General features: G+C 31.9%; 1 protein-coding gene across 2 annotated transcripts in view; it reads right to left on the minus strand.

Annotated features, from left to right (window-relative positions):
- Positions 1-14,825, minus strand: part of LOC130446551 (RNA-binding protein fusilli) — a 199,712-nt gene that overhangs the window by 63,150 nt on the left and 121,737 nt on the right. For both annotated transcript variants that reach the window (XM_056782884.1, XM_056782882.1), the window contains exons 6-9: positions 11,373-11,483; positions 8,083-8,353; positions 4,130-4,345; positions 891-1,124 (exon numbers count right to left, since the gene is read on the minus strand). In XM_056782884.1, the coding sequence (XP_056638862.1) occupies positions 891-1,124; positions 4,130-4,345; positions 8,083-8,353; positions 11,373-11,483 (832 nt within the window). The remainder of the gene's footprint in view (positions 1-890; positions 1,125-4,129; positions 4,346-8,082; positions 8,354-11,372; positions 11,484-14,825) is intronic.

Consider the following 14,825-nt stretch of genomic DNA (forward strand, 5'->3'; position numbering starts at 1 on the left):
AAAATATTTCTTTGGGGCCCTTATAATAAAAATTTTTTTGTTGCATTCACATAGAATTAATTATTCCTCAGTTTTATAATACAAAACTACATGAGACAGACAGATAATTGAAAAAATAAGATAAGAATAAATGGTTTCATCTCCCTTATTCTACTACATATAAATCTTCAGTATTTGAATCTATCTGCGTCGGTTCTGTGTAGGATTCATCAAGTGTGATTAGATTCTCTTAATATTGTCGGACTATCTCATTGCTGGACGTCTTCTAGTATAGTATACAACTTAACAAAGCCTCTATGTCAAAATCATTTTTGCCCAGGCTCCATCCGCAAACCCAACCGACCGTGATCCATTTCAACTCCTTTATTATTTGGCAAAAAAAGTTTACATAAAGCAAGTACCCTGGACCTCCTTGAATAATCATATTCATATAGGTATGTATAGGAGAGATGCATTCTTCCCATATTTTCTTTCAAAGTTTTATCCTCTCCATTGAATTTATTCGATAAGCTATACTTTTTCTACCTTCCATCCTGTGGCAAGTTTTACGTTTCCTGTTCAATGTTCCTGTTCAAGTGTTTTTTATGCAGAATTCCCTCTTTATCTACACAGTCTGTGTCTCATTCTTTCGAATCACCTTTCTGCCATTATATCCAGTGGCGTAAGGTACAGAATTACTTCCATAGTCATTGTAGGGAATTATTTTTTGCTCCTGTTATACATAATTGAACTAATTGAACATCCTTTTAATTTATGGTAAAAATATGAGAACAATTCAGATAAAAGTTCAATTTACCTGGATGTACTTAGCTAAGTATGATATATACAAAAACGTATTCATGATAACCATTGAAAAAAATGTAAAAGTGATTTAAAATTGTATTCCATACCTGAGAATTAATTACCATATGAACTCCTTGTAAAACGATGTTCTGAGCATAGTCACCTAGGAAATCTAAAATATGTTCGACTTGGGCTTCATATGGCAGTCCTCTTAACCTAACACAGTCTTTTCTAGTTCCGGAAGTTATGTATTGTTGTGGCAATAGAGGCACTTGTGGTATTTGAGCAATAAGAGGAGCTTGCTGTTCATACGTTTTTGGATCCGATGATCTATTCAAAACCTGAAATAAAAAATTTTTCTCCAACAATTTGTAGACAATCTGAACACAAATAAAAATATTGAGGGTACGTACTGAACACACTGTTTACACCACCACTACACCAACATTCACAATTACACTGTCTGACGCGCGTTTCGATAACTAAGTTAACGTCTTCAGCGACTGAAAGTAAACTGCACAGTCTCTCACAGACGATAACTTGGTTATCAAAACGGGCGTCAGACAGTGTAATTGTGACTGTTGGTGTAGTAGTGGTGTAAACAACGTGTCTAGTATAAATAAATATCCCCAACGGTACCAAAATAATCAATTTAATTAATCGTTAGTAAGTACAGAACTAATCATTCAGTGGCTGATCCAAAAAAGTATCCATCAAGAAAAATTAACAATTCAATTAATGATTTCGACAGGAGCGCATTCAGAAGAATTGTGTTGAGAGAAGTTAACGAAGATAAGGACTTGCCGGATTTTAAAAGATCAACCTTTTATAATTTATTAAATGAAATGGGATTTCAATACAAAAAATAATTGCGTGAAGGCGAGAATACCTTTGAAAAATTAAGAAACATGGGTAAATGCTGGACATACTAAAGATAAGGTTTGGGTGAACTCTTCCATACAATCCGAGACAAGTACTTTTGGTGTTAGCAATAAGAATAAAAATTGGAATATTATGAATACCTGGTTTTTAAATGAATGTGTTCCATATTTTGGCCGTTTACTTTATATCTTTTCCAAAGATATAAAGTAAAAGATATCACATTTACATTGTATATTTTTGTAATAATAATTCTGTACAATTATTTACATATATAATTAATTTATTTCTTCAAATTCTCATTTCCTACATCTTTTGACATATTAATGCATCTAATTGTTCTTGATTTTAGGTCTCTTCTGTTTTAAAATTAGTTTTTTTTTTAATAATTTTTCTAAGAAAAATAAAATTTGACATCCGCGATTTCAAAGAAAAAATTAAAAATATAACGAATATGTATTTATTTCGTTAGATGTGGTTTCTCTATCTACAAATATTCCTATTACCATTGTAATATATATGTAATATTGTAAAATTGTAAACATTAATAAAAAAATTCTATTAATATCATAAAAAACTTCAATTCACAATCGAAATTGAACAAAATAATAAAATTAATTTTCTTGGTGTCACATTATATGAAATTAACCATAACATAAGAACAGAATGGTATACGAAATCAACTTGATCCTCAAGATATTTGAACTTCAATTCATGTCATCCTATGTCACAAAAATATCAGTGATAATAAGTTAAGCTGATAGATTTGTCCAGCTATCAGATCCTAAATTTAGATGCTTAGCAATTTAAAAAGCAAAAACTGCATTGAAAGAAAATGATTATCTGGAAGAAATGATAAATAACATATTTAAGAAAAAGATAAAAAGACACCACAATCAATTAAAGAACAGAACAGAAACGAAACATCAATACATAAAATATTTTCCCTTACTATATGTACCTACAAGGACTTTCCCAACAACTATCAAATTATTTTAATAAATATGATATTGGTATAAGCCTTAAAGGACATAATACGTTATCCAAATATTGCACTAAATTGAAATCTAAAACACTAAAAAACAAAAGAAATAATATATATCAAGTGCCCTGTACTAATTGTGACGCTGTGTATATAGGGCAGACCTCTCAACATTTAGAAAATAGACTAAAAGGTTATCAATATGATAACAAAAATAAAACTGCGTAACGAACCATGAAATATCAAAAAAACATAAATTCAATTATAAAGATTCAAATATTTTTGAAACGGAATCTAATACACGAAAAAGAGAATTCTTAGAAATGGTTCACATTCATAAAAACGAAAAAAGCTGTAGATGATAAAAAATACCTAAATAATTTAAGTAAAATTTATAGAGCTCTATTTTGTAAATTAGAGTAATTTTTCTTATTAGAACAAATTTATTTTTTGACTTTATTCTTATTTTGATATTCATGATGAAGGTGATCAATATAAATACGCAAATTGTCAGTGCCAATATATATTTTGATAGAGACTTGAAGAAAAGTCGAAACGTCAAATTTTATTTTTCTTCCAAAAATTATTAAAAAGAAACTAATTTTAAGGCAGAAGAGACCTAAAATCAAGAACATTTTGATGCATTAATTAATTTATATTATCAATCTGCTGTATGAAACTGCAAATTATATTCTTGAATATGTTTTGATTTACTATTTTTCTTTGATAAATACACTTTAGGCCTTATGATTGCAGTATATAACCTTTGGTTGTAGAGCCAATTTTTTACAAACATCTTCCTAAGTGTGTAGAAAGCTTTGATTCCTTTTTCCTTTTGCATTCCATATTACTTTTCCACTTGAGAGTTTATGAAATTTATTCCATATTTTTATCTGTAGGTTGTCTTCTAAATTGTAGTATTTCATTTTAAAAATTCATTTATAACAAGATATTTCAGCACAGGTCAAAGATGAGCGTACTAGCAAAACAAGAAAAATTATACAAATCAAAAACCTATAAAATAGTTTGCAAACTAAGGATTTTTGTTTCAAGTTAATCTTAATCTCTGACCTGCATAATCGATATTATGTATATACAATTTTCAGTTATATCTTTTCATTCTAGCAATAATTGAAATATAGAGCAATGAATCAGACATTTCAATGTATCCAAATTTATAAACAATAATTATTATTTAAACATATTGCCACTACATACGATTATAGTTTGTTTTGTTACATTTTTCTATATAATAATTCCTCGTGGATAAACAAGTTTGTGATAAGAAGAAAATCATAGAAAAATCCTTAGAAAAATTGGAAAATAGGACAGTCTTCAAGAACACTGTAATTATTTACTATTCATTCCTCTTTGAGCAGGTAAATTTTTAATTCAAAAACTACAAAGTCGACTTGCGAAAAATAGAAAATACTATTCATGTTATTCACCAGGAAAAAAAGGTGGATAAAAACATAAATAACATACTTGTTGCACTTCTGCAGTTGTCGATCTGAATAATTCGATATACCGAGAGCCTATACATTTTTTATGTTTGGAGAGAGCTTTTGGGGAATCCGATTCGTTTGCAAATAGAACAAATGCATCTCCTGTTGCCCTCCCATCCGGTTTTCTAACGAAAAGCACACCGTCTACACCGTCTAACACAGTACAAGGGTTTTCACCAGCAGAGAAGAACTCCAACTGAAATTAACGAAAAAATAATAATATTAATATTTGTATTATAAAATTCAAATGCAGTAAACTTAGTTTATAACTACACAGTGTTCAAAAAAAGTATCAGGTATGTGTTAGTCCAATATAACAAAAACTACTAGTAATTTAGAATTTTTCGTTATTGTTCTTTCTTGAAAAAGACTGAAACTCTTCAATCAATCACAGAAAAAAACCAACTCAAGCCACACGCTCGCGATACAAAGTCTCTAGCAAAAAATCTGTAGCTTCCAGTAGTTTTGTGGTTTTATTATCTCAAAGCCATTAGTCTTAGATTTATAATTAGTAATCTAAGTTCTTATTTTGGTGAATAGAAAATATTCAACAGCAATTAATCTTAAACAATGAAAAAGGATTGTAATTAACAGTAAAAAAATTTACTACTAGTACAACCACTGGCACTACGCTCCTCGCCCTTGGCCTCGTCCACCACAGTCCACCAGTCATCACGGTCCAACACGCTCGGCATCTCCACACCCTCACACCTAACTCCCGAAGATCCTCTTCGATATCATCCAGCCATAGTTTCATAGCCATAGTATCATCCGCTTTGCGCACCCCTTGCTCCTCAGGCATGCGTTCCAAGTGACCTAGCCATCTAAGTCCCACCCTCTTGACTTCTGTCACCAGGCTGGGGTCTTCATAGAGCCAGTAGAGCTCGGTGTTTGTACGGCTGTGCCACACGCTTTGCTCGCACACTGGTCCATATATTCGGTGTAAGATCTTTCGCACCCACGTGTTGAGCAGTCGCTCCTCGCGGATGCTCAACACCCAAGTCTCGCTAGCGTACATTACAACCGGGCGATAGATCCGCTTTTTCGTTCGTTCAATTCAGTAAGCATGACTTTAGTAGTCGTTGGAAATTGAAGTATGCTCTATTTTCCGCTTCCACACGTTCTCTTATTTCGAGTGGTTATTATTTGAATCAACGTTGTTCTTGCTTGGAATCCCACTTTCCCTTCTCGGAATCGGCTGTATATTTCTCTTATCTCTTTCCATTTTCTTTGTACACTTTGTACACGCGTTTTTTTCTTCTACACACATAGGATGTCGCTGTTCTGGCACTTACAGTAAAAAAAGTTTAAATGTGTCAAGTTTATATGAAATTAACCTATCAATATTTAGTGTTTCTTCCTCTGGTGCTGGTAACAGCTTCCAATCGCTTTTTCATGGATCGAATAAGTTTCTTTAATCGATCTTCTAGCCCGATTTTTTCTCTAAACTTCATCCTATAAATGCTCGATAGGATTTAAGTCCGAGCTAAGCGCTGGCTAATCCATAGAGGAAATTTCATTCCCTAAAATATCTGTTATGTATCGATTTGCTGTTAATCCCCCCTCTCCACCGTCAGTTGCAATAAAAACCGATTAAAACGTCCCTCCAAACCATCCAGAAACATCCTCTAGAAGCCAAGTTTCCTATTATGCAACAATGTGCGAAACTTTCTCTAGGTGTATTGTATACTCCTCGTCTCCTATCACTACCATGCAGGCATACTATGCTTTCGTCTGAAAAGAGAACGAAGCTACATTGTTCGAAAGTTCAATTCACGTGTTCTCAGCAAATGGTAGATGAGCTGGGGTTAATTTTGTGCCAGTAGCTGGATTTATGGGTCAAGATTAGATGCCTTGAGCCTACTGCTGACTGTCAAGCTAATCCTCGCTCTTGTTGAACTTGAACACCGATAAGGACCCGAATTCTCAGCTATGTGCTGACAATGAATCGGTCACTTCACTTGAACGTGTACTTATTTTCCAGAACCGCGTCTTTGATGAAGGTTACCAATGTCTTGGTAGCGATGGTAAACTTTGGAAACAGCAGACTTACTCATGTACTCTACCATTTCTTCACGCCATGATAAAAAAACATTGTCTCACTCAGACTAACCATTTTCTCGATGGCTTTTCCCATCACTCACCAGCCCAACTCAATTTTGTGATTGATACATTCATACGAGATATAGCTATCAAATAACAAGACTGGTGATATATACTCGTCCTCTATCCCTACATCACTCCATGCAAATCATTAATTGTTAAAAACAGTACAAGAAGTCTTCTTCTGCCAGTTCCTTCAGGAGACGCACCCTTTTTTCTTTCAAGTTTCAACAGACTCAAATCTTGTTCAATATAATTTTACCTTTTCTAATTGTCAATACCAATATTTTTGTGAGTTTCTTGTTCAAATATGAGGATTTTTAACACTAGTTTTGCACACACTTTTGGCATATTGAAATTTTCATGTAAAATTTGCCGCATACATTCTTTGTCAATTCTTGTAGATTCAGCAATCGCACGAACACTTAGGCGATGGGCTTACCAATCAAGACTACCGACTTTTTCGATATTTTCATCCGTTTTTGACGTAGAACGGCGATCCAATCGTGAATCATCTTCAACATCTTCTCGGCCATCTTGTAAACGCTTAAACCACTCACAACCACGTGGACGCGATAAACATTCATCATCATACACTTTTTTCAATGAATTATAAGTTTCGGTTGCAGTTTTTCCAAGTTTCATTTGATATTTCAAGTAGTTCTATTTTAACATCGATCATTTTTATGGAAAACAAAAAAACGCAGGCAAGGACTACACTGGTTTGTCTACAGAAAGAATAGGCTTCAGGCTAAACAGCTGACAGTCGCTAAACTTTAAACAGCTGATAGTCGCTAAACTTTGGCGCATGCGTACTTTGTTTTTAGCAAAGCTGGTCACGTTACTCAATAGCTACACCTACACCCTACATCCGCCGCATAATCGAAAATAAAGCAAACAAGGACTGCACCCTACCTAGTCATCTTGCGAGTAGTCATAGATACTGCCAAGTTCTGTTTCTCCCCAGTAACACAATTTATGTCAATATAGACACCTCCTGGTCTAGTAGGTACACCCTTCTCTCAAAACCCAATAAGAAATTGCCTCACCCTTCTTTGGCTCCCACTTACAACCTACCATAACCTTCCCGAAAACTATCTAGCCTTTCTCAATCGTCTCTACTATCTGCCAACAACTCCTCATAATTCGTCGATGTTGCAGGTTTTCTTTAGTTTCCTTGAATGCATTCATTCATAAGCCAAATGAAAGACGACAGAGAAACCAAAATAAACATAGTTCGGTAGATACCTAAGTAAGGATACAAAACTAGAATTATAACAGACAGACAAATAATCAAAAAATGGGTGGTGGAAATAAAACAGTTGAAAAATGGGCAAGTAAAGAATTGGAATAGAATCTATAACAGGCCTTATAAATAGAAGGAATACAAGTTAGTTCGGCCACAAGCAAAGAATGCAAATTCTAGTGGAAAAAAGTGAAAGAGGACGTTCAAGACTATCGCAATAGCAAAAATCTTAAATAATAAAAAAAAACTGTATCGACTACTTGAAACAGAGAGGACAATCAAAATCCATCATTAATTAGCCTAGTTGCATCGTCTGTTTACGGAAATTTCGAAAAAAGAATTTTATATTTCATCAAAATACTAACGAAATTGCACACTTTCAATTTGTGAAATACAGTTAAGATATAAAGTTAACTTCCGAAAAGTCACATTTTGTAGATGATTCAAACTTTCATATTACATTCGGGAGTTTTCTTTATTACAAACTCTCAAATTTTGAGGTTAATATAATGAGAAACGCAAACCCAAAAAAGAAATTAGGCGAATCAACATATGTACTCTGTTGTCATTATAAAAATACTCACTACTTGTTTTGCCGAACAATCATACGGCAATCCTCTCATCCTGATAATCACAGCAGCGCCTTTCGACAAAAAGGCTTGTGCTTCACAACTAGATCCTCCCGCTATTGAAAGAAAATCATTTCCCGTGGCTCTATATACTTCTATCCATCTTGCACCAAGATGGTGCTTATGTCGCTTCAAAGCCATGTCTCGATGTTCTTGACTAACAAAACGTACTAGAGCTTCCCCGTTTCTTCTTCCTTGTGCCGATAGACACAGAGCTACACCTCCTCTGTAATACAAATATACCAATTTATAAATCTAACAGTAAAATTTATAACAAACTATAGGTTTGTTCCAACCTGCTAGTCTGGACCATTCTCGAAACAGTTATTGGAAGCGTTTAAATGATATTTTCTACTATCTATCGGTTGGAACACAAAACAGAATCGTTCGTATAATGGTAACTGCTCGCTTGGAACACGTAATCTCTATTGCGCAGAATCCTTACCGTACCAAGGACAATTTTTTGGTGGGTTGGAACGAACCATATATGTAATATTTCTATTTGGACAGTTGGTATGGGAATATGGGTATATTGCGCATGCTTGAGAATGCGCAGAACCGACTGGAACCTCGGAGGATGGAGAAATCGTTGTTATTCTTAATCGGAACAGCTTCCACTTATAGAAACTGTCCATATAGAAGTATTACATATATAGAACAAACCTCATGATAATAAGAACTGTAGGAATTAAAGTGTCTAACGAACATTTGATATTTATTTTCATCCACTTGACTTAATCGAATTGTTCAATTTGTGAAGGTCTCAACATATTACAATTTTACGTATTAGTATTGTGGTTGAAAAAAATATTTTTGTTTTTTTTTAACATTAGATATATGGAAAAAAATTTTACGAGAAGTGGCATCAAAAGAATGAAATGTGCCATTATTAAATATTCATGTTCTCTCTAGTTCCAGATACTTCGTACACATTGCGCATGCTTGAGAATGCGCAGAATCGAAGGATAGTGAAATCGTTCTCATTCTGTCTTAGTCGGAACAGCTTCCACTTACAGAAATTGCAATATAGAAGTTATGGATGGTAGAGGTAACGAGTACCATCTCATATGAGAGCTTAGTTTAACAACTGTCCGCTTGTAGACGGTAAATTATAATTCAAAATTTGACCATTTGACTCCTGTCGGACGAGATATCACATGATCGTTCAGTTCAGTCTTCCGTCCGTCTTATTTGAATGTTAAAAAATTTTAAAGGACCTCCCTAACGTAAAGAATTTGATGGACATTTTCTGTAGCACAGAGATGGTTCTCCTTAACTCTACCCTCCATAATAGAAGTATTACATATATGCCGCCACACGCCAATGCGAATACGATTATCAGCTGAATGGACAGCAGCCGGTGCATCTTTCGAAGACTACAAAAAGTTTTGTGGCAAGATAAAGACGTTCCTACTTTTTTATCGACTATTTGAAACAGAGAGGACAATCAAAATCTATAATTAATTAGCCTAGCTGCATCGTCTGTTTACGGAAATTTCGAAAAAAGAATATTATATTTCATCAAAATACTAGCGAAATTACACACTTTCAATTTGTGAAATAAAGTTACAGATTGATATAAAGTAAAATGAATATTTGAATGGTCTAAACAACAATCCTGTATAAAAGTAAAGTAATTTGGGAAGTAAATAAAATATGTAGGTAACGTAAAAAAGTGTGACATACCGTGAGAAGTGAATTAAATATGAGTTATGTACAGTAAGTAAATAAGGTGAAACTTAAATGAAATGGTGGCGTACGAAAAAAACAAGAATAAGGTGATTAAATATACTTTTAAAAAATCAAAAAACATGCTTATAAACCACATAAAAGTAAAAAGTTAAGAATAATTTTTATTATAAGCTTAAATCAATAATAAATGAAAAAAATAATATAATAACTTTCAAGTTTGATGTGCTTTGAAAGCGTGTTTTTTAATGTTTCAAACTATATTTTTCACTTGTTATTTTCACATGTTATGAAAGCCTGTTTTTTTGTTTTTTCCATCGATTTATTGTCAAAAATGGAAGTTCTGATCATTAATATTGTAAAACTCCAACAGAGGATGGATACATGGATTCTCGAACAATATAATAAAATTTAACAAAGGGCAGACGATTTTAAAAATTTGTTTCGATGTAAACAAAAAATTTTCAAAGATAATTCCTAATAAAAAATTGTATTAACAAAATTTGAACCCACGACCGTCGTATTCGGAGGTTGACACCTTAGCTCGCTCGGTTAACGAACGCAATTAAAGTAATGGGATATACTAACAATAATAAGCCACTTGCTCTTAGTCCAAAGGAGAGTTACGAACAAGCTCACAAACAAAAGCAAAATTGAATGTTCGAATGATGTTCAAAACGGACCAGAAAAATTTTAAAATAAAAGAGAAAGTGAACTGAATGTTGTAAGTAGCTTACAGAAGACAAAAATGAGGTGAAAAGTGGATTTAATGTTTTAGTGGTGTCCAAAAAGAGTCATAATGAGTAATAAAGTGAATAAAAAATGTATGTGGTGAACAAAAAGGATAAGAATAAGATAAAATGTAGTGAAAATTAATTAAATATTTAAGTGGGGCAAGGGAAGTGCCATTATATGTTTAAAATAAGGTAGCATGTAGCTTTGAGTGGTATACAAAAAAGACAAGAATATAGTAAAATAAGATGAAAAGTGATAACAATGGATGAATTGTGTAGAAAAAGGACCAGAGTAATTTTAAAGTGAATTGATTGTATTAGTGGTATAGAAAAAGGATCCAAATATGGTAAAATAATGTTAAAATTATTTAGGGGTATTCAGAAAGGGACGATTTTAAATTGAATTCAAAAAAATTGTGTTGCAAAAGTAAATAGAAGGGGAATAAAATGAACCATCATTATTTAAAAGTAAAATTAATGATACAAAAAGAATCAGGATAATGTTAACAGAATATAGAAATTAGGTGGAAAGTGAGGCTCGCCACAAGTTTAATTAGCATTTCGACTATCTTTAGAGTACTACCACGATTTCAGCAGACAGGTAATAGTCGAAGAAGACCTAGAAAAGGACACCTTAGGGTGACATCGAACAAACAAGATCGATATTTGCTAATGCAGACGAATAGTGATGTTCTAACAAAACATCAAGACCAAAACCAAGATTCATGCATTGCATGTCAAATAAATCCTGCAAGATATAAAAAGGTTACGTATTAAAAATGAAATTTCTTTGGCATAAAAATTCAAAATATGAAAGCTTACTTTGCAACATTTAATCCTCTGAAAAATTTGGCTATATCTTGATCACTACTTTGCCAAGGTAATCCTCTGGCTCTTACGACACAATTGCTGTCTATTTCATCGTCTTTGGAACTGAAACAATTGAAACAATGTTTATTAAAAATATTCCAAAATGAGATTTTTTCAGTCGTCACAAAGTACCAATTATTTTTGCACCTTTATGACTTATTGATTTTGTGATAACAAATTTAATGCACTACTACGTGATATTATGTGAAATTATTGTTATTCGGGATTGCAATTTCTACCAATTTATTTATATAAAATTGAAAACAATATAAATGTTTTGTCTGGTTATACAGAGATTTAAAAAAATAGTTACATAACAAGACAAGTGATAAATTTCACACGAATGAGAATGATGTTAACATGGTACTAGCAGAGTTAAATGTAAAAAAATCACTTTCTATCGAGGCGTGTACGCTATTTTTCCTACGATCGCTGATTAATTATACATAATTTCCTAAAAATGAATCTTCTAAAGTCCATAAATAATTTGAATTTTTTTCATATACAAAGTCATCTAGGACTTGCTGGCCCCTCGTTTCCGAGTTATAGGCCTTCAAAGTTGCGAAATCCGTAACTATTACATGGGCAACCTGTACAACCTAATGATACCAAAAATGATTTTTGCTTTCAACAAAAAGATACTGTTCGTTTGACTCGATAAAATTTATGCTTTAGGAAATATGTAGACTTTTAGATTGCTGTACGTACTAAAGAAACTGTTCGCCATAAAGAGACATTCTGAAGAAAATTATCATAAATTGTAATTATTTATTGAGAATACTTATTATTATTATTATTAAAACACAATCAAATATTTTTTTTATTGAACTGCACACTATCGAACATCGTGTTACATAGGGTAAAAATTTAAATGTAAAAAAAATTTAGTTCGTTAGCCTACAACTTATCAAATAATAGAGGATATTTCTTTGAACTTGGAAGAGCATTCCAAGATTCTGCCTTATAAGGTCACAATGGAAGTTTATTCTATCGATCATATCGTTCCTTGGGTTTACCAGTGTTGCATATACCAAGCTTTAAGATATCTCAAAAAAAGAAACCATTGTATTTAATTCAGGAGAACGTGGTGGCCATCCCCGAACAATCTACTTATTAGGAAAAATGTTATCAAGATAATTTTTTACCTGTCTGCGAATGTTTCAATTGTACCGTGAGGATTTTCATCTGCCCATAAATGTAAATTATGTGAATTAATACAACCCTCCCGTGTGAAACCAGCTTTATCAGTAATCATTTGAATATCCTCCGTAGACTCTGGAATTGTGTAGAAGTGCAAGGCGCCACTTCGAACATTAATTATGTTTTTTTATTTGATTGTAGGTTGTAGGCTAACTAAATTTTTCTACATTTCAATTTTTTCCTTAGGTAAGTAAAACGATATATGCAGTTCAATTAAGAATGTTTGATTGCGTTTTGATCCCTTCTGTAAATATTTTGAATAAATAATTACAATTTATGATAATTTTCTTCAGAATGTCTGTATTGGGCATGAGCCGCCCCTGGCATTTAGCCCATACTCACTCCCGAATTTTTGCATCAAGTCCCGAAACACCCTGTAGTCTTTATCCTTTTCTAAATCTATTCTATTGAAATAGACATCAAATTAGACAAAGTCATGATTCAGGTCAGTTATTTACAAAAATTCTGTTAAAAATCTGTTAAAACCAAAATTATTTTTATCAATAACTCAATTCTCCACCATATTCAGTTTATACTCAGCTTAATACGTAATAATATCCATAGACTAAATTTATCTTAAAGGAATGTTATATTTATCATTATTATTATTGGATTATAGTTTAAGGATTATTCTGGACATTACACTTGGTATCAACTCACATACAACTGCTGTTAAAACCATTGAATGATTTGACTTGACAGCAATTAAAGTCTTATATTGAGGGGTTAGATGTAATGGTATCCACAGGATAAATCTATCCTAAAGAAATTTGCTAATTATTATTATCAATATTCAACTGAAGTTTTTAGATTATTCTGAACATTACAGTTACCATTAAAACACATACTACCTTTAATAGCATTTTGGAATCATCAGAAACTCTGACTAGGCATCAATTGGTCTTATATTGGGGCCTAAATATATCCAAATGGAATGCACCATTTATTATTATTATTCAATTCAACATTTTACACCATTCTAGACATTACACTCGGCATTTAAACAAATATACCATCAAAAGATTTTACTTGGCATCAATTGAAGTCTAATGCTTCAAATAAAAGATTGAGGTAAATCATACAAACTGTAACTGGCTTGAACTAAAATCACTTAATACTATTAAACATACCTTAGAAGTTTTATAGAGTAAATGTAATTAATTTTTTGGTTAAGTTTATCAAAAATATTCTTGGTTCTAGTTATAGGGTTAGCTGTAGGAAAATTTACTCATGTATTAATTAATTATGGTTAATTAGACTTACAGCCAATTTTGCTGCAATTTCTGTGACTTTGGTGAGATATATAATTACATATTTCAAATGATATACATTACTATATCATAAATAACTGTAAGTCAACTTCATCAATAAATAAATGGTTTAGTTATTCAATATATTGTTATATGAGACAAATTATTCAAAAATCTTGTACAGTTTCAATGTATAAATTTTATAAGATGGTAATGGTCTGATGGTGAATAAATTGTTCCTTAGTAACTATACAAAATTGAACACATGGTTAAAAATTTTTCAATGGATCAAAATAACAGTAATATTGAAAATTTTACAAAATTCAAATTGTTCTAAGTCTCTTCTGTTTTAAAATTAGTTTTTTTTATAATTTTTGAGTTTTTATCAAAATGTAAAGATTGAAAGTAGTTCAGTTTCATCTGTTTTTCAAAAATTATGAAAAAAACTAATTTTAAAACAGAAGAAGCTAGAATCAAGACGATTTAGAAACATAAACATATATATATAAAAGGTCTAAGAAAGAAGATATTGAAGAAATTTAGAAGAATTAAAGAATATCATATTTTTTTTCCAAAGTGACTCAACTTAACTGCTAGAATAGTCATGTAGAGTCCCTGTAGGATTTCAACTATTTGTTTACAATTAAAACCAGCTAATAGATGCTGTTACAAAACTTTCCATGATCAATCTAATGGTATAATTTTATAAATCTGCTTAAAACAATCTTTCTTATGCTTCTTTTAACAAAATAAAGAATATGCAACAAAAAGGATATTAGATAAAAATTCAACAATCCAATATAATTCAAAAGTTCTCTTCTGAATTATAATCATGTTTTATCTTTGATGCATATTAATTGTTGATCGTTATACAGATCAATATATTTATTATCATGTTATTACTTTAATTATAAAATCTTTTCTTTACATGTTGTATGTATCTATAAGGGTATCA

This window comes from Diorhabda sublineata, chromosome 7, assembly GCF_026230105.1.
Source record: "Diorhabda sublineata isolate icDioSubl1.1 chromosome 7, icDioSubl1.1, whole genome shotgun sequence".
In the NCBI taxonomy this organism is placed as follows: Eukaryota; Metazoa; Arthropoda; class Insecta; order Coleoptera; family Chrysomelidae; genus Diorhabda; species Diorhabda sublineata.